General features: G+C 33.3%; 5 protein-coding genes and 3 long non-coding RNA genes across 17 annotated transcripts; 4 read left to right on the top strand and 4 right to left on the bottom strand.

Moving 5' to 3' along the window:
- The first annotated feature begins 1,331 nt into the window (after positions 1 to 1,331).
- On the top strand, positions 1,332 to 2,793 carry TIP2 (tonoplast intrinsic protein 2). Its single transcript, NM_113559.4, has 2 exons — positions 1,332 to 1,919; positions 2,092 to 2,793. The coding sequence occupies exons 1-2, from the start codon at positions 1,533 to 1,535 to the stop codon at positions 2,464 to 2,466; spliced, it is 762 nt and encodes a 253-aa protein (NP_189283.1). The 5' UTR covers positions 1,332 to 1,532; the 3' UTR covers positions 2,467 to 2,793.
- A 1,769-nt stretch (positions 2,794 to 4,562) lies between these two features.
- Positions 4,563 to 4,983, bottom strand: AT3G05055. Its single transcript, NR_141146.1, has one exon. It is a non-coding gene; the product is annotated as an other RNA (long non-coding RNA).
- A 1,369-nt stretch (positions 4,984 to 6,352) lies between these two features.
- Positions 6,353 to 6,665, top strand: AT3G05045. Its single transcript, NR_141145.1, has one exon. It is a non-coding gene; the product is annotated as an other RNA (long non-coding RNA).
- A 5,670-nt stretch (positions 6,666 to 12,335) lies between these two features.
- AT3G26510 (Octicosapeptide/Phox/Bem1p family protein) lies at positions 12,336 to 14,910 on the top strand. 7 transcript variants are annotated; one of them, NM_202637.3, is made up of 4 exons: positions 12,410 to 12,792; positions 12,905 to 13,526; positions 13,777 to 13,836; positions 13,898 to 14,910. In NM_202637.3, the coding sequence occupies exons 1-2, from the start codon at positions 12,648 to 12,650 to the stop codon at positions 13,348 to 13,350; spliced, it is 591 nt and encodes a 196-aa protein (NP_974366.1). In that variant the 5' UTR covers positions 12,410 to 12,647; the 3' UTR covers positions 13,351 to 13,526; positions 13,777 to 13,836; positions 13,898 to 14,910. The 7 variants fall into 7 exon arrangements, with proteins under 7 accessions (NP_001326533.1, NP_974366.1, NP_850632.2 ...); NM_202636.2 differs by having other exon boundaries at positions 12,577 to 12,792; positions 14,605 to 14,856; NM_180301.4 differs by having other exon boundaries at positions 13,777 to 14,910.
- Positions 12,972 to 13,467, bottom strand: AT3G26512 (uncharacterized protein; the record flags this gene model as incomplete). Its single annotated transcript, NM_001338811.1, has 3 exons — positions 12,972 to 13,243; positions 13,321 to 13,360; positions 13,459 to 13,467. 3 exons carry the CDS (start codon positions 13,465 to 13,467, stop codon positions 12,972 to 12,974), a joined length of 321 nt encoding a protein of 106 aa, NP_001326535.1.
- A 225-nt stretch (positions 14,911 to 15,135) lies between the features above and the next one.
- PIRL2 (plant intracellular ras group-related LRR 2) lies at positions 15,136 to 17,324 on the top strand. The gene is made up of 3 exons (NM_113557.3): positions 15,136 to 15,879; positions 16,130 to 16,296; positions 16,381 to 17,324. The coding sequence occupies exons 1-3, from the start codon at positions 15,292 to 15,294 to the stop codon at positions 17,039 to 17,041; spliced, it is 1,416 nt and encodes a 471-aa protein (NP_189281.2). The 5' UTR covers positions 15,136 to 15,291; the 3' UTR covers positions 17,042 to 17,324.
- A 557-nt stretch (positions 17,325 to 17,881) lies between these two features.
- Positions 17,882 to 18,183, bottom strand: AT3G05025. The gene has a single exon (NR_141144.1). It is a non-coding gene; the product is annotated as an other RNA (long non-coding RNA).
- Positions 18,184 to 18,789: 606 nt separating this feature from the next.
- Positions 18,790 to 21,711, bottom strand: AT3G26490 (Phototropic-responsive NPH3 family protein). 4 transcript variants are annotated; one of them, NM_001338805.1, is made up of 6 exons: positions 21,685 to 21,711; positions 21,495 to 21,532; positions 21,036 to 21,399; positions 20,869 to 20,938; positions 19,542 to 20,780; positions 18,909 to 19,473 (listed from the first exon to the last, which is right to left on the bottom strand). In NM_001338805.1, the coding sequence occupies exons 3-6, from the start codon at positions 21,092 to 21,094 to the stop codon at positions 19,075 to 19,077; spliced, it is 1,767 nt and encodes a 588-aa protein (NP_001319646.1). In that variant the 5' UTR covers positions 21,095 to 21,399; positions 21,495 to 21,532; positions 21,685 to 21,711; the 3' UTR covers positions 18,909 to 19,074. The 4 variants fall into 4 exon arrangements, with proteins under 4 accessions (NP_189280.1, NP_001327367.1, NP_001327366.1 ...); NM_001338807.1 differs by lacking the exon at positions 21,685 to 21,711 and having other exon boundaries at positions 18,884 to 19,473; positions 21,495 to 21,560; NM_113556.2 differs by lacking the exon at positions 21,685 to 21,711 and having other exon boundaries at positions 18,790 to 19,473; positions 21,036 to 21,590.
- Between the last annotated feature and the right edge of the window lie 4,164 nt (positions 21,712 to 25,875).

Raw genomic sequence — 25,875 nt, 5'->3', positions numbered from 1 at the left:
ATTGACCAACGTGTCAACTTAACGACCTGCCATTCTGTAGCGTATAGCATAAGCACACAAACCTTGCTTTACACAATTAACCAATGTCAAATCGAAGTGTTAAGTGTTCTTTATTTGTATTGCATGTTATCGTCAAAATAACCAGGTGATTTACTTAGTCTTTGCTTTACACATTTTCGTGAACCGAGGTAGTATATCTTCTGCCCCCACTTGCCTATTCGTAATCTTGACGTCATTGACCAACGTGTCAACTTAACGACCTGCCATTCTGTAGCGTATAGCATAAGCACACAAACCTTGCTTTACACAATTAACCAATGTCAAATCGAAGTGTTAAGTGTTCTTTATTTGTATTGCATGTTATCGTCAAAATAACCATGTGATTTACTTAGTCTTTGCTTTACACATTTCCGTGAACCGAGGTATAGATTCAGTATATCTTCTGCCCCCACTTGCCTATTCGTAATCTTGACGTCATTGACCAACGTGTCAACTTATCGACCTGCCATTTTGTAGCGTATAGCATAAGCACACAAACCTTGTGTTAAAAAGTGCTACACTAAAGAAAAGGGTTTACACATACAACAATATATTACGTTGGAAGCTGTATATCCTCTGACGCCGCATTAAATGCGTCTGATACGTATCTCCATCTCTCTTTGCTCGCGCTTTTTATTGTCACATCCGGGAATTTTTCTAATAATTTTCTCTTATGTTTTCTTTCCAAGTTGCTCCGATATGATTATTGTGATTTTAAAACATCACATGTTGTTTCCGTAGTACTTGTGCTGTTTACCAAATCGTAGTACTTCTGCTGGTCATAGATTCAAGGTAAAAGCCCATTCACCTTGTTGAATAATCAATCCAGTACAATACTCACCCGAAAAAGTTACCAGCCCAATATCGTGGTATATACTCCATTTCAATACTAATTTTTTTGTTTTTTAATGATTATTTTTTTAAAAAAAAAATGAAATAAATCCTTTCATAGTACATGCTGCTGCAGTTGTAAATTGCATGTATTTTATGAAACGTTCAGTACAAACTTAGAAAGTTGTAGTAATGAAAGCTCTAAATTGAGATCTACACTCATAAATAGTTCATGCTTTATTTAGTAGTAACTGCATAAGTAATGCATGCTTTTTTTTTTTGATACGTTGTAATCATTGCCCTACAATCTCTAGCTCCCCTACATCTACAAGTCTGCTGTCGGGAATATGGTTTTGCCGCCCATCCGTAGAGGCTATATCGGATATTTCGCATGGTAAAAAAACGTTATATACCCAACTTTTCTGGGAGAAGGTCATTCTCTTAATAAGGATGTCAAATTTGGTCATTCAGTAAATTAACCCTTAAAAAAATGCAAAATAATTTGTTTATGTGACAAAGAAATGGATTTTATCTATAACTATCAAGAAGAAGAAAACACTCGGCTATATATATACGTACAACACATAAGAAAAACAAACCAATCACTTCACTCTCTCTAATCAAAAAGCTTTTAACCTCAGCCGTTAAATCTTTCTCCGATCATGCCGACCAGAAACATCGCCATTGGTGGAGTCCAAGAAGAGGTCTATCACCCCAACGCACTTAGGGCGGCGCTCGCTGAGTTTATCTCGACTTTGATCTTCGTCTTCGCCGGCTCAGGCTCCGGAATTGCTTTCAACAAGATCACTGACAATGGAGCAACCACTCCTTCCGGCCTCGTCGCCGCTGCCTTAGCTCATGCTTTCGGTCTCTTTGTCGCTGTCTCTGTTGGCGCTAACATTTCCGGTGGCCACGTTAACCCTGCCGTTACCTTCGGTGTCTTACTCGGTGGTAACATCACTCTCCTCCGTGGTATTCTCTACTGGATTGCTCAGCTTCTTGGCTCCGTCGCCGCTTGTTTCCTCCTTAGCTTTGCCACCGGTGGCGAGGTAACGTCACTTACACCTAATTAGATTTTAGTAGTATTTTCGATTCTCTGTTTCTCTATTTTGTGGTTTGGTTTAAAACTAAATTCAATTGAATATTCCAACTAAAATAACCCGTTTGACCTAACTTCTCCGGCAAGTAAATAAACCTTTTTGCAAATGATTGTTTTTTCAGCCAATTCCAGCGTTCGGTCTCTCTGCCGGAGTCGGATCATTAAACGCTCTCGTCTTCGAGATCGTGATGACCTTCGGGCTCGTCTACACCGTCTACGCCACAGCCGTTGACCCCAAGAACGGTAGTCTCGGAACAATCGCACCAATCGCCATAGGTTTCATCGTTGGAGCTAACATCCTCGCCGGTGGAGCTTTCAGCGGAGCTTCCATGAACCCAGCCGTTGCTTTCGGACCAGCCGTCGTAAGCTGGACGTGGACCAACCACTGGGTTTACTGGGCTGGTCCTCTTATTGGTGGTGGACTCGCCGGAATTATCTACGACTTTGTCTTCATCGATGAAAATGCCCACGAGCAATTGCCTACCACCGATTACTGAAGACGTCAAATTCAACGTTGTTAATCTGATGAATTTTTCGTGATTTGCTTTTTTAATTTGCATCGTAATGGGTTTCTGGCCGTTGGATCATTTTTAGATGAATCTTTGTCTATTGATTGATCATTTATGTGTCTTTGGGTTTGTTGTTGGAGTTGTAATATCTCTGGAAGGCTTTTGTGCAATTGTATTGTACGGTTTAATAACTATAATTGAGAAAACCAGGGAATGTGAATTATGAAAATGAATTTTTTTGTTATTGTTTATTTTACTTAAAGAGCCCTAACTAATTTAGATCATAATTTACGAGACATGGAAATTTTAATGAATAATAAACATTGTGATTGATATTTTTGGTTTTCATTTCCGTTTTTTATATTTTATATCAACACACTACAGTAGTACATATTTACACATGATTTATGTCCAGGCTAAAATTGTATATTAAGCGTTGAAAAATCATCGAGTGTTACACTTAGGAGGGGTTCGACTTCCATGTGTAAAAATAATACTAGCAATTCGCAAATAACTTTACAAACACAAGTCATGACTCATGAGCTAAGGTTCAAATTACTTTGGGTTGCAATGTATGCGTTTCATTTCTATATCGTTCCAATCACAGCATTATTATTTCCTTCTTTGTGAGTCTTCTTCCAACATTTCGGCGGGAATCTGTAGGGAGATTTTCGTCATTCGGATTTCATTTTGTTTGGTTTCAAAACGTGAATAGCAATAGATGGATGGGAATAGATTCGCTAAAATCTTTGTGGGGTTAATGGATAATAAAGTTCGTGAAACGTCTGGACAGTATACGAACCATCTACCTCTATAACCAACCCCACAGGCCATAACAGTATAACATGATTCATGATCAAGAGTTCTGCTAAAAACAAAAAATCAATAGTTCTGCTAAAAACAAAAAAAATTAAGAAACTCTTCCAAACACATATGAGCCTAATTTATTAGGGACTATGCCAGAACCAAAGTATCAGTTATCGTAAATCGTAGATCCAAAATTTTTAATCGTTCGGGTAAACATAAAAAATACCAAAAAACCAACCCAAAACAATACAAGCGATTGAATGTTTAAAACTAAAAAGTTGGATTAAAAGCGACGCATGCATGTGGAATTGTGGATGGTGGTCTAATACATTGATCATTTTTTTGTTCTTCTAATAAACCAGCTTGATTTTTGATAGTTTGGACGTAAAGTTTGCTAAGATAGATTAGAACTAACAAAACTAGCTAACTCTAGGCTTACCAAACCACGAACAAAGAATCAAAGACAATAATGCAGTTCATATATACGATCTATGCAATTACCATGTGCAACGTTGGACCATTCGTACACCGCACCATTACTTAATTGTTCCTACCTTCCTTTTTGTTCTTTCTATATAAATCTTTTCCATATCCTGCCACACACTAATCCATATGTCTTCCCATTGACGGCATTAAAAGAAAAAGAGAGAGATTGATGTCGATAAATTCTTAGATAAACACAAAAACCAACACATGCAAACCTAACATCTATAAGAAACCTTGAAATCAGTTATCTCTAACCTTATACTTAAATTCTTCTAATTTTGGTTTTCTTGATATTAGTGGACAAAACATTTGCATTATAAGGTAAAAAAATGATAGTAAAATAAAACATTTGGTTCGGTAAAAAACTATGGAGTACACTTACACTTATTGACTGAGAGCTATTCTGAAATATAAGAAGTTCATCAGTGGCACATGGCTGATATTTATTTGGGTGCATGCATACCAGCCAATTATGTTTTGTCTTATTACTTCATATTTGTTTCAGACAATGAAATTACAAGTCTCAAATACTGAACTCTGGTGATATGTTGGATTGGACCTACCCCTGTTTACACATATAGTCCACACTAAAATTCAAACTAATTTTGAGATCTTTATCTACTATACAGTCTTGAATTCAAACGACTTTGTTCTTTTTGGTAGGATGAATGCAAATGATTTTGAAACCTTTAAAAGTAACTGTTAATTTGCAATTAGCGAACATCAAAATTATGACAAATTATTGTAGTGGTCACAATCTAGTCCAGTTTGGAGGACTTTATTTTTTTTTTTGTCAACAGCTTTAGTTAATACCTTTTTAAGCTAATTTAATTCAAGCTGTTGACAAAAAAAAAATAAAAATCAAGAAAAAATCCTCCCAACTGGACTAGATTCAAACACAGAATAGTTTTACTTAAATCACTTATCACGTATGAAATAAACATCATGTTGTAAAGGAACAAAGGAAGAAGACAGGAAAGATGAAGAAATATTTCTTTATATATATCATCATAGAGCGCGATTACACAACTTTTATATACAAGGAGATGTATCTCATCAATTAAATACAAAGATATGTGAGATATTAATCACCAACGATAATTACGAGATTCGAATCCCTGAACATACGGAATATGATTACATACGATATCAAATTATGTTGCTATATTTAATCTTGCCATAGAAGAACGGATTTTTCTCCATGCCATGCATGTATACCACATAGTTACAAATACACTCTTATATATATATATATATATATTTTTTTTTTTTTTCTTAGTAAAACACTTCAATATTTGTTACAGTGTAATTTTTCATTGCTAGTTTGCTACAGATTATAAGATAATGTCTCTCTCATTTCCTCATATATATATATATGATCATATTTAAAGGGCCATATTTAGTCTTTTTGAAAATTGAAAGGTTGTTATGGCTTGGTCGGTTTGGAGCAAGTAAGAGTTCAAAATTATAATTCATAGAGATCACATATTTAAGTTTGGTCGGTACGTTCACGTTCTCTCGTCATTCTCCGACCAACTACGTCCACGTCTCTCTGTCTCTTCTACCCAATAAACGTAATCATTTTTCAGGATTTTCTACATTTAATTTCTTAGGAAGTTAGGCCCTACACCATAACGTGACAATTTAGAAAAAGGGCCAATTCTTTCTTTTTTCTTTCCTTTAAAAGTAAAATAAAATGAATATGACTATTTTGTTCATCTTTTGTGTTATACATATGACTTTTTCAGTTTTGGTGTAAGTTTCTAATAAAAATAAAAACCATCAAACACACTACAAATTGATGCAGCGTAGCATCGATCCTTAATGGGCCATGTTTTGGTGTTTACTTGCCCATTAAGTTACAGCTTCGATTAGGTGTTTTAGGTTGCATTGACGGTTTATTATTTCCTTTAACGATTAGGACTAGGGTTTTGCTTTATGTTCCAACGCCTCTATAAATAGGGAACGTAAAAGCATTATAGATCATTCATATTGCATTTGTAATTTTTGTTTTTTTGTCAAAATTGTATTTATAAAAATTAAATTAGAGATAATCTAAGTTACGGGAAAACGCCCAAAATCAACCCCAACTATTTATATGTGGTCTTTTTCAACCACAACTGTGATCGCCTATATTTATCAACCCAAACTTACAAAACAAAATTAATAACAAACATGAACTATATAATTGTTAGCCAATTTTAACATATATTCGTCAACTATGAAATTCTAAGGCGGATTACTGAACTAGATCCTCTAGATTTTTGTTTTTAAGTTACTTTTGTAAACGCTTTCCATTTCGATTATACAATCAATTACGGAGTTAATTTTAATAAATTTTTGGTTGATAAAAAAAAATGTAAACAAGTGATTGGGATGGGAACATCAAAAATCTTGCATGGTATAAGCTTAATTTGTAGAATTTTAATCTGGTATGCTACGAACTATAAATAGTCAAATTTGGGCTAACGCAGTTTTTTGTAAGCCCATTTATAGTCATATGACTTAGTCCTCATACAAGAGAAATTTCTCTACAACCACTCTTCAGAAATCTCATGACCCAACTAGTAATGGGCAATGTTCGAGGTGGGCTGTTCCCTAACGAACCTTCTTAATAAGAAAACCCACAAAAATACTTGTCAGTTATGCATCATTCTCCAAAGTTTATTATGAAATTTTCAACATTACTTTTATTATACTAAAATTTGTGAAGTCTTACAACAAATTTACTACTCAATTCAACACAGTAGTGACAATTTCCCTCAACTTGTTACGTAAATAATCTGTAACTAATTCATAACAAAAAAAGAAATATATTGGTTGGATGGGACTACCCACAAAAAAAACAAAAAAATAGTATGGGCTTAATCCTTGGCAATGCACCGGGTCATAGTGGAACCGTTGAATGTTTCTCATACGATACAAAATGCCTTAAATATAATGTATCATAAATTCATATTTTACATTAGTAATGCTTTCTTGCTAGATTCCAATATTTATTTTAATAATGTTCATTTTGTGCATTAAAATATTAGTTATAGAACTACGTATATACCTTATCATCATCACCAATGTTCGTTATCTTCTGTTATATCAGTGTAGTTTTAATTGTCAAAAGTCACCTTCTTCTTATTCATATTTTTTACCATATCCTAAATTTATAAAATTGATCCTTCTCAAAAGAAAAAAAAAGTGATCCTTCTCCTTTTTTTCTTTTTTTTTCTAAACGGCAGAAGCAAACAGCCAACAAGAATATGTACTTTTATCTAAAACTGATCCAAAGATTCCCACACACATAAGTCATAACCGGAATACAAAAGAAGTTGGGATTACATTTTTACCAAAATAGTATGGACCAATAAAAGACACCTAAATTAGGGAATGCCTCGTAGGATACACGTGTCAGTCGTGCTAAGCCAAATGGACACTTGCCTTGTATTTTGCAAAGTCGATCCAACTTGATCAACTCAATGGCCTCTCTCGTTATCCTAATCACCTTTTTGGGTCCCAATGCGACCCACATTTAGACGTTCTCAATCCACCAATACTTTGTATGACTAGGCATATGATATGTTTTAAAAATTGGATACAGTATTTGGGTAATACTTTTTTTTTTTTGTCAATGGATGGATATTCTAGGTAACAAAAGTTAGTAAGAATTTTCAACTTATGAATAATGATTATACAGTAAAAAGTTATTATTAATTGGTTTTAACAACTCCAGCCTTAAAATGGTTTATTTTATTTATTTATTATTTTTTTAGGATTGTTTATTTTGAAATTGATGATAACTATGTCTAATGAACTGTGAAGTCTATTAATTAAGATGATGATTATAGATTTTTACTATAAGTTTTTTGCTGTAAAAATTTAATTGTAAAAGCTCTGACTATAAATTTAAAATATTTGTAATAATTTAATTAATTACAAAAGTTGTCAAATCTATGACTGTTACTATAGCAAAAAATATTAATAATAGTAAATTTTAGAATGAAAATACAAATAGAAACAAACTATAAATTATCCTAATCGAGTAAACATTTATATTTATTATTCAAAAATTGTAAAATTAGATTCTAGTCGCAAAATATATAATTAATTGTTTTTATTGTCTTATCTATCTGTTAATAAATGTAATGTATTTATTATTTATTTTTAATTTTTTAAAATAAACATATTAATTTTTGCAAATTAATTGGAGAGGATTTGACAAAAGGACAAATCGACACGTATGGTATGAATTAGAGGAAATGGACGAGTTGTTATTTCTGCGGCAGACACGCAAAGTGCCCATTGCTTCTCGCCTTCTCCCATAGAAGAGGATAATAAGCCATCTCATCATAAATGTTGGACGTATTTAATATGTCTATTTTCTTGTGCCTTTAAAAATGAAATTAAAGAAATAGTATCGATTTTCTTCTCAAAACTAACAAACCAAATTAAACCAGACCATTAATGAATAATTTGGAAAACTTGAAAGAATAACATCATTTTGAATTATATATTATTAAAATATATAATATTTGTTTGGACATGATTGAGTCTAACTGCTTAACTTGAGGAATTTTTGAGAGAAAGTTATGGAATTGTTTTTTTTCCCCCATATCATTTAGTCATTTGCCAAATGAAAAATTGAGGATAACTCAAGGAAAATTTGAGAAAAACTTGAGAAAAGTGAGGAATATTAGTTACATCATTTAGTTAGTATTTTTTAAAGGTTTTTCAATGTTTTAATTATTGTGTGTTTCACTAAATTATCAATACTTTGATATTGAAAACCAAAATTTTCATTAAATTTTTATTAGTTAGCGTTATAATTTGATAAAAAGATTAGTCAACTTTTGTAAGAAATCACGCAAATAAATAATTATTATCATTGATAAAACTTTTAAATATATTAACTTAAATTTCCATCAAAATCTACATTAATTTTTTTTAATGAGTTACATTTGACATTTTGGATAGTTTTATTAATTTAAGAACATATGTCAGATTCATGTTTAGGTAACCTGATTATATGTCAAATATCGTGCTTTTTATTATATTTTCGAATTATTATTAGTAATTCTAGACGTTTTAAATAACAAAATATTTAATTTTTATATAAGATTTGGAAAATAATAATTTTTCTAGATTTGATGCTTTAAAATCTCCCCATTATTTATTATACTACTGTAACATGATCATTCTGATAAAATATATTAGGTTTTAACCTTTGAGTAGCTAAAGAAAATAAATTAAGATGTATGTCTGTGTGTTCTTATTTTTTGAAATTTGGATGAAATCAAGATGTGTTTAAACCCTATTTGTAGTGTATATATATATTTTTTAAAAAGAGTTTATTGTCGTTTTAAGCGGTTTGACAATTAACACTAAATATATCACAGAACTATTTCAAGTCGTTCGTACGAATAAAAAAAAGATTTTGTATAATGTATCGGTATTGCTTTGAAGCTTTGTCACGCGAGCTTGTGAATTAAAAATACTGCAATTATCTATTCGTATTCGTTGCATAAAGAAAAAGGCAAAGACTATTATTATAATTTTAATGTTATCGTTGCATGTTCAAGATATTAGTGACGTGAGAAGCACACTTTGAACTATGGAGAAATTGGCAAAACAAAAGTTAAATTGTAAATAAATACATTTCCTTCTTTGTAGTTTTTTTTTATAAAACAATTTGCCAAATGCAACAACAGTCGTGGTAAGATGTTTCTTCTACATCAGTCACAGATCTGTTATCTCTGACGTGGATTTTATGATTCTACGATCAATGGCCAATCACATTGAAGATTGAAAGTTTTAGGGGCTTGTGTCCCGAAATGTGTGTGACATTTTCACATTCGGGTTTTCATATTCTTTCTACTCATGGAAGATAACCCGCCAGAATAGTTATATGAAGTAATTATAAGGACTTCTCAACTCTGATCATTGAAGAAAACAAGGGAATTGAGATTATAGATCTATTATGGGAGATATTTACAACAAAAACCAATGCCATCACCTAACACATGAGATGTCAATGATTGTATAGTTTGCAATATAATCGATAGATCACAACCTTTTGATTTTTAAGAAAAGTATTGGAGTTTCATAAAAAAGAAATTTATAGTCAGAAAATATCAAATTAGACTGAAGACGAAAACAATTAAAAAAAAAAACAGATTTGTAAGGTTTACCGAGAAAAAGGCAATGTGTAATTTTATTTTTCTATAATTTTGTTATACTTATTGGTATATGGATTATAGAGCTTTCACTTATAAGTTCATTAATATATTTGTAATTTCAAGTTGAATTTAATAAAGAACATGTCAAAAAAAAAATTGTTTAGGTTTTACTGAAATTTACCTAGTTTAACCCAAATTTAGAGAAAAATAACTAGATTAACACTAAAATATTATGGTTTACTAAAATAATACAATTTTTTTATGTAAAAATACCAATACCCATTTTATTTTTAATTCTACGTTTTATGGTTAATTAAATAAAATAATTACTCAAGAAGACTCCACACAATTGCATTTTCTTACTTTTTTTTCTTTTTTTTCTTCTTATGTTTATGACCAACTTACTTTTTATATTCTTATCAACATTAACCTCGTTAATTAATTGGTGATAATTCATTGGTATACACTATACCACACGATATCTTACAATTTATAAAATTTCTATATAATATATTAAACTAAAGATATTGGTATATATATATATGTTTATAATTTCGTTGCAAAGAGTAGGACCATTTAAAATAATTGGACGTAGAGATCGGGAGATACTGATACACACGTATACACAAAGATAATCATTTATCATTTCCTTCAGTGTGAAAAAAAAAAACATTATCATTTCCAATTCTTTCATCTATATATATAATATATATACATACATATATAGGAGGACATACAAAGGCATATTTCCAAAAGAATATTCGATTGTTTTACATTTTTCATATTTTTTTGATGCGTCTGTGTATACATGACTTCATTGGATAATGTTGATGTAACCTTGAATTTGTTCTTTCACTTTTATGTTTATCTCTTTTCTTTTATTATCCACCTTTAATATTATCTTTATATATCTCTTGCTAGTTGAAGATTAGCATAGCATTATCTATAGAAAAATTTAAACACTGTTTCATTATAACAACTTAATTTTTCTTTTTAACATAATTATAAGTATTTTCGAAAATTTATTTACGTTCTTAATTAAAGTCTTAAGTTTCAAAACAAAATTATTTATTTGGTGTTTAAAACTTTATCGGCTGACGAAAATAAAAAACAATTTATGGGCTATCACAAAATGCCTTGAATGCGTCATTGCATTACGGGCCATGCAAAGTCCTATGGACCATCTCCATGTGTGGCCCACGTGATAATGGGTCCCGTTATTCTCTTCTTTTCTTTTACATCACAGTTCTCTTTATTATTATTGTCAAATTTGTTCACAACAGTTGGGAACAATGTCCACTAGTTAAAGTGACATTTAATCTAAGATACATGATCCGATTGGTAACACAAAGCTGTACAAAATTATTAGCGGTTAGTTGGAGTTATAAGTTTTTTGAAAATAGTGCAAAACTGTATAAAAAAGTTGTATGCGAAAGCTGTATAATAAAGTTGAGAGTAAAAATATTTGTAACACTTTTAATAAAACTTTTATGATTGATAGAAATGAAAGCTATACAAAATATAATACTTTAATTTTGTTCATCATTCAAAACCATAATACTTGAAAGTTATGAAAAAAACATAATACTTGATTTAAAATGTGCATTTTATTAAGTGGTTAAATTTATTTGATTCCGTTTTTTCTTCCAAAATTTGATTGCATTAAATTGTATTAGCGCGTATAATAAAAATTATTTATGGATGGAATCTTATCGATCTAAAAATATCAACAAAAAATAATCTTTTTCTAATCACTACTAAGAGCTAACAGATAATATCATGATTAAAAACTAATAGTTGCTAATGTAATCGACGTATTATCATTTCATTAAGGTTCAAGTTTATATATTTGATGTTGTTAACAATTAAAAAAAAAGGCACTACTACTATATATTTTCTTACTTCAAAATTACTACTAGTATTATTCACAAGCGCCATCAAGCGGGTTATTACCAAGGCTCGAACACTCACAAAAAATCGAAACTCTACTGAGGTAGAGAATTGAGTTTACCACCAGAGACAATGCAACTTGGTTATATATGGATTCGTTGATTAGCCATCCAAAAGCAAAATAATGCAGACCGAAGAGTTGTTAAGGGGAGTGTTCCTCCATGGAGGACGTGGAGAAGAAAAGTTGGTTGCTGCACGAGGTTGAGCAAGAGAAAGGTTCGTTGCAGGACGAGGTAAAGCAAGAGGGAGGCTCAATTTAGGACGAGAAAGAGATTTGTCATGAGATACATAAAATTGCAGAGAAAAACTCGTTTCTAGTGTATCTTATAATAATAATAATAATAATCTTATAATAATAATAAGTCTATCAAAGATTTTTAAAAAGAAATACGCCAATTATATAAATAAAAAAATTGAAATGTGCACCATAAAAAATGCTAATATATAGTATTCATTCATAGTACTCCATACAAAAAGCTTTTTTAAAAAAAAACTTATCATTAAATCTTATTATCTTTTACGGGTGTTTTCATTAAAGTAAAATAAAAATAAATAAGAACAGTACAAAACTATAGCTTACGTATCTGAATAGTTCCTCCAAATGACGATCCTACCCTTCACAATCTCTCTTTGTTTACTCAATTCCATGAACCGCTATAAATACGCTCTAAACGTTACTCGTCACTTGGCTTGCACAGAACAAACCAACCTTCTAGATTCTTCTCCTTCCTTCTTCAACTCTCTCTCACTTCTCCAGATATGGTTACATCTCCGACGAACTCAACAATCAAATTTCTCTGTAGCTATGGCGGCAAAATCCTACCTCGTTATCCCGACGGTAAACTCCGTTACAACGGTGGTCACACTCGCGTCCTCGCCGTTCCTCGCTCCGTCTCATTTTCCGGTTAGTTTCACGCTCTCGATCTCATTGTCAATTTTGAATTTCACAAAAAAAAAAACGAAATCGGTTTTGTGGAAAGAGAAATTAAGGCCACACGTGTGGTGCGTTTTAACAGAGTTAGCGTCGAAGATGGCGGAGATGTGCGGCGGCGTCGGCGGATCTATAACCGTAACGATCCGATGTCAGCTTCCGACGGAAGATCTCGACGCGCTCGTTTCAATTACTTCCGATGAAGATCTAGTGAATCTAATCGAAGAGTACGATCTCGTTTCCTCTTCATCTCCGATGAAAATCAGAGTCTTCTTAAATCCACCAAAATCCGCCGCCGGATCTAAAAAATCTCCTCCTCCGTTAGCGTTACCGTCATCAACCACCACGTCATCATCTTCCACAACTTCCTCTACTTCATCAAGTCCTAGATCTCCGTCTCTATCAAAACCACCGCTACCTCCGTCTCCACCGAGAATAACGACGGTTACGAAGAATCCGTGTTATGGTTGTTATGTTCACCGTAATTCCAGAAATATCTACCTTGTTCACAACGGCAATCACTGGCAATAACGTGAAGAATCTTCGAATATACGATTAAAAAAAAAAAGAATCTTCGTTTTTTTTTTCTAATGTAAAAAAGAGCGAGAGATTATAATAGAAGGGTGTACGTGATCTAACCATCGCCATTAATGAAATCATCCCAAAAGCTTTTTATTCTCTGTTTGTTGGTGATGATGATGAATTGGGTGAGTGACTTTAATTCCTTTTTTTTTCCGTTGATATCGTGTAACTCCGTCTATGTCCGTTGCATTTTCCCCGTCAACGTTTAACCGGACCGGTCCACCACGTGTTTGCCCTACCTTATCTTTTTTTCTGTTACATTGTTCTGTTTTGCTTGCGTGTTATTATCACCGTTTGTGTGTTAGTTTAGGTTAAATTCAGTTTGACAATTTCTGTTGAGCTAACTTCCATAATCATTTTTTTTGTCGTTTGCAGGTAATTTAATCTATCCTTGTAAAATTCGAGCAATGGCGTGATCGATTTTTCTCGTTTATGGTATGTGGTCCAGTTTTTTGAATATCACTATATATACTTTTCTGATTAACTTTTATGGTAGACGAAATTCGAAACGGGATAAGCTTGGAGAAATAGAAGAGGAAGACAAAAAAAATAAGAAATGGATTAAGAATGTTGGGGATAAAAGAAGAAGGAGAAGAAGTGATAGTGATGATGATAAGATTCGATTTTAATTTAAAACGGGTCCCGAAATACAGCTGGTGTGGAGAAGTACAAATAATAATACAAGTTTTTAAGACTATCGGAAATGAATTTATAGAGAGTTTGGGTGGGGGAGGAGAAGACACCAAGTACAAGTTTATATCCAATAACAAAATTGAGGTCTTGGACTGTGGAAAATGGAAACTTTAATGACCTTAAAAAGCGACGTGAGTTCTGAATTTTCGGATATTTTAAGCTCATAAATTAGGTGGTGGACGTATTAGTAGGGAGTTAGGGACTATTGGCAATTCATAAGAGGAATTAGGCGGTATAAACACGACGAAAGTAGGCATTTTAGGCCATCAAGCATCTCTTAGGATTGGTCGCTTATCTTAATGATCTAACAATGACGTGATAGCCATCTTTAAGTTTTTTTCTTTTTCTTTCTCTTGGTAATTTGGAAAGATGGGATTATGATTCTATAGTTCATTGACTTACGTTTGGATTTTGTTAGCTTGTTCAATTCACAACTAAACTGAAATCTGATGGTAAAAGCAAGAGGGTCATACTAGCAACATGAGCTGAATTAATCTTCTTTATTTGTAGTTCCGGAAGATGTGGGTCGAACAACCGGAGATTTGACTTTGGAAACATACACAAAGATATGAATGGGTGGAATAAACTAAACACATTATAGGACTATACATGAATGGTAAATAAAAAGCGGTCAAATCAACAAATGGATTTATTCGTCCAACCGTTGCAATTATTAAAACCATTACATTTTTCAAAGAAGTACTTGCATATGAAGTTTTAGCAAAGAAAATATGAAACACATATGATGTAAGATAGAAGTGCTTCCGAGTTGAACCCAAAAATATTAGAAACGATCAAGTGTAATTGAAGAATGTAGCTCAAAAACCACATTGGTTTCACGGACCAAGTCTTTTAGATCAATGTTCAAACGATTAACGGTTGTTTTTTTCCTATGCGGACAATTCCCCTAACTTATAAGATATCATAATCTCGTTGTTAATGCCATATATCCTATTACATTAACTGGACAGGATTGGTCTTTGATTCGATTATTCAAAAAAGATGGCTCGATTGACTTTATCATTGGAATCTTATTAATTTCCTCGGTCAACTTCGACACTTTTCAACCCAACTAGACTTGTGCTCACAAACATGGCAACATCAACTTCAATGTTTCTGACTTGTTCAACCATGAACATACCTTTACTAAAACCTCTCTTAATCTCCAATTACCTTTGACTAATAATCACAAAAACCATGGATCACGATCTCGACAAATTCCCTTTACTCTCTTACGTCCTTCATCAACATGACTCCAATCTCCACGCGCCGCCGTCTATGGCCGCGCAAGAAACTCTCCTTCCTTCTTTTCCTCTTCTCTCCAATCCAGAAATCATGTCTATGTTGACTCAATCCATCCCCACAACGATCACACAGACGCTTTTCGTCTTCAACTCTCTCGGCTCTCGACCTGATCCCTTAGCGGTTTCCTCTGCTCGATTCAAGATCGCTCAAATTATGGATTCGCTCTCGCCGGAGGAAGCAGCGAAGGAGTCGGAGATTTATGCCGGGGTTGTGCGGTTGGATGAAGTGCACGATAGTTACGAGAAGAAGTTGAAGGATACAGAGGAGGAGCTTTCTAGGGTTTATTCTACGGAGGTGGAATCGATGTTGAGAAGCGGTGAAGAAGTGAACGAGAAGGTTCTTGCGGTGCTCAAGGAGGCGGAATCCGGCGGAACCGTTGAGAGGATTGATCTCTCCAGCCAAGAACTTAAGCTTATCCCTGAAGCTTTTTGGAAAGTAGTTGGCTTAGTATACTTGAATCTCTCTGGCAATGACTTGACGGTAATACTAAGATCCCAAAATTTTGAACTATCTCTAATGATAGCTCGATAATATTAATCTCGAACATAGCTTACAGAATCTCATGAATTATATCGAAAAAGACACTTGACTGATATAGTTTTGTTAGAAACTTGGACTACAAGTAACTGTATCTGTTTTTGATGCTTCTTGTGATGCAAGGAATTATCATTGTTTTTTAAATGCTTCATGTAATGTGTGAAACTGATTTTGTAATTTAAACATTTTACAGTTTATACCGGATGCAATCTCGAAACTCAAGAAGCTAGAAGAGCTCGATGTATCTTCAAATTCTTTGGAATCTCTTCCTGACTCTATAGGGATGTTGCTTAACCTTAGAATCCTTAATGTGAATGCGAACAATCTAACCGCACTCCCTGAGAGCATCGCGCATTGCAGGTTCATGTTCTTGTCTATTCTTGTAAATGTTCTGTATATTGTTTCTACTTTTGTCCTGAGGTTTCAATGATTTTCATAAATTAGGTCACTAGTTGAGTTAGATGCAAGCTACAACAACTTGACTTCATTACCTACAAACATTGGATACGGATTACAAAACCTCGAGAGATTATCGATCCAGCTGAACAAACTCCGTTACTTTCCAGGTTCGATAAGTGAAATGTATAATCTAAAGTATCTTGACGCACACATGAACGAGATCCACGGGATACCAAACTCGATCGGGAGACTAACGAAACTTGAGGTTCTAAACCTAAGCAGCAATTTCAACAACTTGATGGGTGTCCCTGACACTATCACTGATCTAACTAACCTGAGGGAGCTTGATCTAAGCAACAACCAAATCCAAGCTATACCAGACTCATTTTATAGGCTGAGGAAGCTAGAGAAACTGAACTTGGACCAAAACCCGCTTGAGATCCCATCTCAAGAAGTGGCTACTCAAGGAGCTGAAGTTGTTAGAGAGTTTATGAGGAAGAGATGGGGTGATATCATGGCAGAGCAGCAACAGAGGATTGGCGTTGAGGCTGAGCGACATGGAGATGAAAACGGGTGGGTCTATTGGGGAACCTCCATGGTTACTAATCTTGTTTCTGGAGTGACCCATACCATTGGATTTGGAGGAGCAACTAGCGATGGTGGAGATAAGAAACCGGGAGACTCGTACTTTTATCACCAAATCTGACTTCTGCTAAATTATCTTGTAATCTACACTTTTGTATACAAAAATTTGGAGTGACTTTCTTGTGAACTTATCACTCCTTGTTTACCATTGCGTTGCGTAGATTTTGTAACATAAAAATATGTTTTTTTTTTTCCTCTAGACGTTTTCTCACGAATTAGGACAAAACTCTATTGCATATTATATAGTATCTATTTGTTTTGGTTCAACTGATACTAGAAATATCAGGGTTTAGAATTTTTTCTTAAAATTTTGGTTCGTCAAGTTCCTAACCATAAAAATCTTTCAACTCGCTAATTTTTTACAATTTTACCCTGCATCTCCAGAAAATATGGATTGATCATACGAAGTTAAAAATAATACGCAATATAACGCTTATATTAATCATAAGAATTCTTCTCATTTTGCTTAGTTTTTGCTTAGCTTTTGCTTAGCTTTTGCTTCTTTTCTTTTCTTCATTTCTTCTCACTGTTTTTTCTTTTCCTTTTAGCCGATTTGATCATAGACTCAAACTCCAATAGTAATAGACCTTGTTGTTTACTTTCTTTTTTGATAACTGATTTATTGTTGATTCGGTTTTCTAATCAGTTTTGGTTTACTTTTGACTGGACATATCAAGAAATGACAAAACAATAAACAGAAGAAGAAGCAGTTTCATCTCAACTCTCAAGTATCAACTTCGTTTTTTTCAAAATATCACAATTATTTTTTTTTGTAGAGTCAACATTGCCGGTAGTGATGGAAAGAGATAGATAAGCAGACAAAGATATATTCCTAGAGATTAAAAGATCAAAACCAAAGCTTTGTGAAAACACAAATAATTAACCAAGCACAAGAAAGAAAAATGAAACTAGAGGAAGCCTTTTGGGACCAACAGTACTATCAAAACTCCTGGAACTGACTGCTGCCCTCTTGACCACCCTCATGTTCCTTCTGGCCATTTGGTTCAAATTCAAGAAGAAGAACGAGCCGGAGGCTACGGCGTTAGTTAGTGTAACAATATTGTTGTAGAATGTTGGATAAGATAAATACTAAATAGACACTTTTTTGTTATTAAGATAAATAGACCTTATTGTTTACATTTTAAAGGACTTGTTCTATAATATTAACCACGTAACCAATAAGGCCGTGCCTCACTTATGAAAAAAGAAACATTTGCTTGGGGCATCAAATTATGGAAAAACATTTTGGGGCATATATTACAGATTTACTCTTTAACAGAGTTATATAAATATGTTTGATGCCCCAAGCAAATATATTAATAATAGAATGTAAATATTGGGCTTCCACAATTCATTGACATAGCCCCATGGACTTAATTAATTAATTTAAAAACCAAACCATTACTTAATATAATAAATGTGTTACAAGAGAAATTTGGGTAAGCGAAGGTTATTAAACAATTAAGGTGTCAAAATCTGTTATCAAACAATTAGGGTATTAGATTTTCTTAAAACAGTTGAAATTGTTATCCAAACTTATGAGCCGCTTATCAAATACCATTGACGATTCCGATTTTGGTTTCATCTGCTGAAAATAGCTTTTCAAAACTTAAGTTGAACAAATCGTATTTTTTTGAATTGCGTTGCTGCCTTCCAAAATCCCTAAGCATGATTCAAGTCATAAGAAATTCTAGATGTTCCGATCGACCAAGTTTTTTTTTTTAAATTCAATCGATTATTATTTTGTTGGTTCCAGGGTTTTTTTTTTTTTTTTTTTTTGTATAACTGGATTATCGTTTGGTTTTCCAATCAGTTTTGGTTTATTATTTGACTGGAACAAATCAAGAAATAACTACAATAAACAGAAGATGAAATTACAAAGAATCAATTTATCATTGAACCACCACACTAAACTCCACAAAATCTATCAAAGAAAGATTATATATATTTCCTTTATTGTTGGGTTATACAATGTCATGTGACAAATGAATTTTTAGAACCAAATAAGCTTCACAAGGACGACGCAGACAATTTGACTTGGGCCACAAGAAACCAGTAGGAAAAAAATCATAATACTCATACCATCAATTCTTCTTAAATTCGTTGACTTAAACTCCTACTGATCGACAACAACTTGCACAGCAGCTTTTTAGGCTGTCTCGGGATCGCACACAACGCCATAAACCTCGAAGGTGTGCTCTGAAGAAACCCTCCACTTGGTTTAGTTTCATCTCTTTCTTCTTCTTCTTGTCCTCCTTCCTCTCTTCTCGTTGTAAAGCTTCTCTTCAAAACTGCTGTTTCATTAGTGGTGATATTGTTTCTTGTTGTAGCTAGTGTGGCCCGTGCTTGCTCAACGAAGAGGATTTGCACGATCACTCTCAATGGAAGCAGCTCGTTTTGTGCAGCTTTCTTGCTTGCCTCTACTGATAGTTTCTTGCAGTCCAAGATTCTGCACAACCTCTTTCTCTCACACTTTTCAATCTTCTTATGTACCTGCAATACGTAACGAGAGTGTTAGATGTTTCTCTTAAAATGTATACTAGCTTCTTGTTTGCTTTTACCTGAAGATAGACATCAATCGCGTTGTATAAATCGTCGTGACAAATCCTTGAAGTGTCCGGTATTGTTTCAGCCAATTCAACAAACTTCGACACTGTTAAGTTCACATCTCTAGCAATTTCTTGAAGATAAGAATCAACAAGCTTTGCTACTTTACTCAACAATGGAGGAGGAGAAGAAGAAGTAGACAAAGATCCTCTAACCTCCTGTATCTCTTCCAAATTGATGTTTTCTTCAGAACGAGACCTTCTATGTTCTGTTCTTGTTCTTGTTGGCCTTATCTCAGGACTAATATGTGACAAAAACTGCTTCACCATCATCTTCACAACATCCACATCGTATAACATACCAGACTTATCCGATAAGGGTATCAACAGCTCGCTAACGGTTGCCTTATCCAGTTGATTCCCGGCTTTTATCGCGAGTTCCATCTTCGAAGAATGCGAAACGTTCATAACATTAGCCATTTTCAGTAGCTGAAGCAAGAAACTGCAAGGAACAGAGGATTTTTCCTCTGGTAGAAGTGAAATAACCGATTCCAAAACAAGATTTGAATCCGCAGAGCTTTCTTGGATGCTTGGTAGCCATTTAGATGCATATATCCTAAGAGCATTTCCGATTAACCGCGGAGATATCTTCCGGTGTGATGATTTTATCGCCACCATTGTTCTCCGGTAAAGATCTAAACCCAATTCAGCTAAATCTTCACCCCACCACCTCAAACTCTCTGCCTTACTTCCTCCTCCACCATTACACAAGATTTCATCTCTTCTTATCCTTGATCGGTTTCTCAACAAACCCGTCTCCAATTGTGTCGAAAAATCCTCTCCGGGGGATACAGTTACACCGTTAGCAATCGCCTCGATGCATCGGTTTGTGATCCCAAGATCTTCAGACCATAAAGGCAAAACCTTTGTAGTCTGAAGAGTAACATAAGAATCTCTCCAACTCTTGAACACACAAGTAGTCAAGAAAAGTTCAAGTCTCTGAACAAGATTCTCCGTCTCTCCGAGCTCCACTTCTTCCGTCATCCCTAGATACTCTGCTGCGCAACGTACCGCGACTACATTGTGAGCACAGAGAGTGATTGTGATGCCGTAACAGAACTTAGCACAAAGCTCAAAAGCTTCTGTTTCACCGGGAAAATCAACAAGTTGAATGACTTGCTGTTCTTGAGAGGTTTCTGTTTCTTGTGAAGAGACTAAGTTCTTTAAACGTAAGCATTTGGATAACATCGGAAACTGTAAATTGCATTGCCAAGAAACACAAAAAAATCAGAATCAAAACATGAAATGTTATAAGAAACAACACAAAACAAGAAAAAAAAACCTTGTGAAGAAGGTATTTTGTGGATTTGACTTGGATTACAAGATCATTCAATAAATCAGAAGACACAGACCTGGGAATTTTAAAACAAAACAGAGTCAAAAGATCTGAGATTGATTGAAAACAGAGGATTCGAAATTTTGAGAGAGACGATTGGTTCTGTCTTCTACCTTACTGATTCCACAGTGTAGAATGTGTCAGGTCGAAACCCTAATTCCATGAACTTCATCTCCGGTTAGCCGGAGAATTCGTATCCGGTTCGCCGGGAAAAAAACAAATTCTGGGTTTTAGTCGAAATCGGGAATTGATGGTCTCCGGGGAAATTACGTTGTACAGTTTGAATTCAGCCTCCGTCAAGTTCGCCAGAAAGATGCCGGTGTGGCGCCGGCGACGGTAGAGAGAGCTTAACGATGGTAATTTCGTCAATTGGTTCGACCAGGATCGATGTGAAGTTTCGTGAGAAAAGAGTTTGATTGAAGGAAAAAAAAGCAGTTCTTTGTCTGAAAGTTTCGATTGTGGAGTGTGTAGCAGGATCTGTTATAGAGAAACATATATACGAGTGGTTGTTGTAATAAAAATAGTTTATTTTCTTTTCTCAGATGTAATTTTTTTAAGGTTTAGGGGATTACCTTGAGAAATGAAATCATTGGCTTTTTTGTCACACCACCTGAGAAATTTCGTGTAATCAAATTTAGCAGAAAGCACAAAAGTGTATATTATAATGTTTATTAGAAAAATTTACAGCTGAAAGGAAAAGCTAAAGTGATAATAGTCGATAATGATATAATAATTTTGTTGAGTGTATAATAAGGAAGATACCTGGAATCTTATCCGACCTACATCAAATGTGGTAGCTTGGCACAAAGCAGTTTGGTTCACCCATGTTAAGCCGAAGTACTCCTTTTTGTTTATAGCTCGCAGCCCACAATCGCTTAGCCACAGGAGATCGTATAATTAAGTGGAACAGAAGAGCCTCGGGAGACTGCGTTATGTGCACCAACTGCATAGAAACTTGGGACCATCTCTTTTTCGCTTGCCCTTATGCTTCAGAGGTGTGGAATGCGCTCGGGAAAGGAGTTTACAAAGCACACTACACCAGCTCCTGGTCACAGATCCTCCTCCATGCCTCGTCTCACCACCAAAACCGAATAGAAGGCTTCTTGATCAAATACATTTTCTAAGTCACTGCCTACACCATTTGGCATGAAAGAAATGGCCGACGGCACGACGAAATACCCAAGTATCATGGCTAGTTAATCAAGTGGATTGATGCACAAATTAGGAATAAGATCACAATCATCAAACGGTTAAAGGACAGTCGATATGAGGCTTGCTTCCAAGTTTGGCTCCAATGTCGTTCCTAATTCAATTTCGATCTAAATTTTATCTCTCTCTAACTCTTTCTATTATATTCAAACTCCGATGCACTAATTGTACAAACGCTATGTTTTCTTTGAATATAATGTAACATTAGATTAAAAAAATAAATAAGGGAGATAATTTCAAAACATTATATATAAATTTGTGATGTTTTAGAAAAAATATTATTTCAGTTAATATGTAAATTTGTGGTATTTTCAAAAACCATAATTTTTTCAATTAATTTAGTTATTTGGAGAAATACCTCTTTAGACTTCATTTCGCTATCGGGATTGTCTTAGTGATTCTTTTGCCAAGAAAAACAGTAGATCAACAAAGCGTAACGACCATAATATAAAGTGATGCTAGATAACTGTATGCTAAGAGGTGGTCACTATCTTATACGGGTTGGCACGAGAAAAATCATTCTCCCAACTCTTGTTAACTATATCATCTGAAAACTTTTTTTATTACAAATTTCTCGGCGTCAAGAAATATAAAATTATGCCTCTTTACCCAACTTTCAGTATGTTTGGTAATTTTCTAAAATTATGGTACTTTTAGAAGAAAATAAAAAACTATAAGAAAATTGAAAGATACTTTCTTTAAGTTTCTCATCATTTTACTATCTACATTTTTTTTGCCAACCCCTCCTTTACTGTCTGTCTATTTAACTCAGCATTTAGCATGATTGCCTTGAACTTTTTCCTACTATATCGTGGAATTTATTTATTATTTTCTACCAATATTATATGGATCGAATAGGTTTTGTATTTCTCTTTTTACAATATATTATTAATAGCTTATGTATTTATCATCAGTGACCCCATCTAATAAAACCATTTTTCTTTTCCTTTTATTATTACTCTCTTTTTCGTAGTCATAGGCATTGGAACGAACTCGGGATATTAATAATTTTAAAGCTGATGATTGTTTCTCAAATGATGAAAACATTGAAAAGTATGATATGTTATTTAATAGAATTAAAAGCATTTACCATTTTTATTGGATGTCAAAGCATGACATGTGGTGTGTAGATAACTTTTACATTTTCATGGAATTTCATTTTAAGGGAACTCCTCTTTTGTACAAGATTGATGTAGATATATTATGTTCACCAATAACCTTACATATCGTATTATTTCAGACCTATAAATGATATAATACAATGCATGAATTACATAAAAAATAGTACAGTACTATAACGGATAATAATAACAAATAACATATATTCTTTTGCCAATAAATAATAAGCATTATAAACTTGACGATAAAATAATAATAATTAGAAACTGTTGAACACATCTGGTAACACAATACTAAAACATATTACTGCACTATATATATTGCTCAAAAGACAACAAAACTAAGTGCATTTATTTCAACGAATTAGATAAATGTTGGGTTATCAAGATCAAACTACATTTGAAAAGTTTAATAAAAAAAACAATTAAAACTACATTTCAAAAGTTAGCACCTGTTTTTTTTTCTTTGTTTTGACAGCTTGGATTTTCAAATCTAAAAAAAAGAGAGACAATAATACCAATAATTGGAAAAATCTTTTATTAGATTGTATTTTCGTGACTGCAAAAGGGAAAGCGCCATGTGAATTGTTGTCCATCGTCTTCCGATCATTGCAAATTCGACGCCGCTTGTTTTAATTAGTTTATTAATACTTTTCAAAACTTATAAAAATGATCCAACACTTTTTTCAAGTATTTTTGTACTCCAAATATAATAATTACTTTGTCAAGTATTAGTTTATTATAAGTTCATAAATGAGTTGATATTGCTTTAATAAAACAAGATTGAAATGATGAAGAATATACAAAAGTGGTATAAGGGGAAACAAGTAAACACAAAGCTAATATAACATTGTCTACAGTCTACATGAAAGGTTTGATTGGTAAGTGGTAATCCCGCTGTGATATGGGATGCACCACTTTGATTGTATTACCAATCATAAAAGCATTACCAAAAATGATATTCTCAAGTGTTTTATACGCTATTTTGTATTACTTTTTAATACGATTTTTTTATAATTCGTACCATATTCTACCCATTAAAATCTTGTATTGTTTAGTGTTACCACCCGGACTCGTTATATCAAATATTAATCACACTCAAAGTGAGATTAAAAACTTTTTAATGGTTTGAAGTGAAGCAAATTGTGAATTTTGTTATATGGCAATTTTTTCCAACTAAATCAATGAAAACAGCAAAATTAAAACATATAATAGTTGATTACATAATCAGGTATAAGTCACACTCAAATAGGTGTACTTTTGGTTGAGAAAGCTAATCAATAGGGATTTCCCTATTTGGTGTCCCTTTCATGCTCCCCACAGTTGTAATCACCTTAGGATTCTACTTTTGTCATTTCGTTCTAATAGATTGTCTTATCTTCAAGACTATAGTAGTATAACCAATATTATCCAAGCGTTTTGCAACATCAGCCTGTCAAATTAACGAATGAAACGTGATGGTTAGCTAATAACATGCAATTACTCTTTTGTTTCTTTTTCCTAGCGTAAATTTGCTACTTTGATATATTAAAGTGATATATAAGAAATCAAAATTCATCTACTAATTTCTGATTAATTTTCACAAAACAACCCAATGGAGAACCCGAAAAATTGACTAATTTTGAAACCAATCATATATATAGTGAGATTCTGTCGAAATGAATGGTTCAAAATATTCATTTCGATGAGACATATTAGAAATCGCATATGAGATATGATGAGACATTGAGACCTAATATAATACAAAGATATGAGTTAATTCATTTATTTCTTATTGCATTTAATTTGGATGTGTGTTTATGAACTTTGACATTATTAATTTGGCTAAACAGCATCTAAAAAAAATAAAGAACGTAGAAAAAGACAAAAGGTTTTACATCTTATATATGCATATATTTACCGGTTTAGACAGTGAACCAATTACAATTTACCGGTTTAGATAAACCGTTGTATCAATTCATTTTTACATCTAATAGTTAGCTAGTGTTTCCAAATTCCAACTAAATCAGTTTTGATTATAACAATTATTATCAATTTTGTTTATCTAGAAATTGTATAGTTAAATGATTGTAGTAACATAGAATAATTTGGTTAGTTTTTCTTTCTGTCAACAATTTGTGGTTTTTTTTTTTAATGGAAACAAGTAGTGTTACTATCTATCTTTGAAAATATAGAGACTTGGGACGTCTGATGTACCCATGCAACTAAATACAACATACATTTGAAAAATGGCGTTCATTGTCTCCAAAATTAGGGTTTTGAGTTACACTTACGCAAACCGATGACAAAAAACGCGGGACAAGGAAGACACAAGATTTGTTTTTGGTCATTGCTAAATGAAGATAAATTACCATAATGGTTTTTGTCTAAGGTTTGTCTACAAGAGAGGAATCATCATCCCAATGGGACCATACCATCGCCACCACAAAACACACTTTGTCTTTGTTTCAATTAATTTTGGACCCAATTTTCCAATTTATTTTCATACTATTTCATTTCATTTTCTATCTTTTTCCTGCAACTTGCATTTAGTTGAATTTTTAGTTGGATTTCTTTGTTCCTTTTTATTGATATAGAAATCAAAATATCTGCATATCTAATCAGCATATGACAAAAAAAAATCCAA

The sequence above is a fragment of the Arabidopsis thaliana genome, chromosome 3 (assembly GCF_000001735.4).
Source record: "Arabidopsis thaliana chromosome 3, partial sequence".
Classification (NCBI taxonomy): Eukaryota; Viridiplantae; Streptophyta; class Magnoliopsida; order Brassicales; family Brassicaceae; genus Arabidopsis; species Arabidopsis thaliana.
Note: the sequence above shows the minus strand (reverse complement) of the source record. Positions and strands in the feature narration are given on the sequence as shown.

Bases quoted from the DNA above. Each gene is read 5' to 3' on its own strand.
- TIP2 (NM_113559.4), top strand. From the start codon at position 1,533: ATGCCGACCAGAAACATCGCCATTGGTGGAGTCCAAGAAGAGGTCTAT. The intron at 1,920-2,091 runs GTAACGTCACTT...TTGTTTTTTCAG, and splicing joins GCTTTGCCACCGGTGGCGAG to CCAATTCCAGCGTTCGGTCT.
- AT3G26510 (NM_001338810.1), top strand. From the start codon at position 12,694: ATGGCGGCAAAATCCTACCTCGTTATCCCGACGGTAAACTCCGTTACA.
- PIRL2 (NM_113557.3), top strand. From the start codon at position 15,292: ATGGATCACGATCTCGACAAATTCCCTTTACTCTCTTACGTCCTTCAT. The intron at 15,880-16,129 runs GTAATACTAAGA...AACATTTTACAG, and splicing joins TCTCTGGCAATGACTTGACG to TTTATACCGGATGCAATCTC. The intron at 16,297-16,380 runs GTTCATGTTCTT...TTCATAAATTAG, and splicing joins GAGAGCATCGCGCATTGCAG to GTCACTAGTTGAGTTAGATG.
- AT3G26490 (NM_001338805.1), bottom strand. From the start codon at position 21,094: ATGAAGTTCATGGAATTAGGGTTTCGACCTGACACATTCTACACTGTG. The intron at 20,939-21,035 runs GTAGAAGACAGA...TAAAATTCCCAG, and splicing joins TACACTGTGGAATCAGTAAG to GTCTGTGTCTTCTGATTTAT. The intron at 20,781-20,868 runs GTTTTTTTTTCT...TGCAATTTACAG, and splicing joins CAAAATACCTTCTTCACAAG to TTTCCGATGTTATCCAAATG.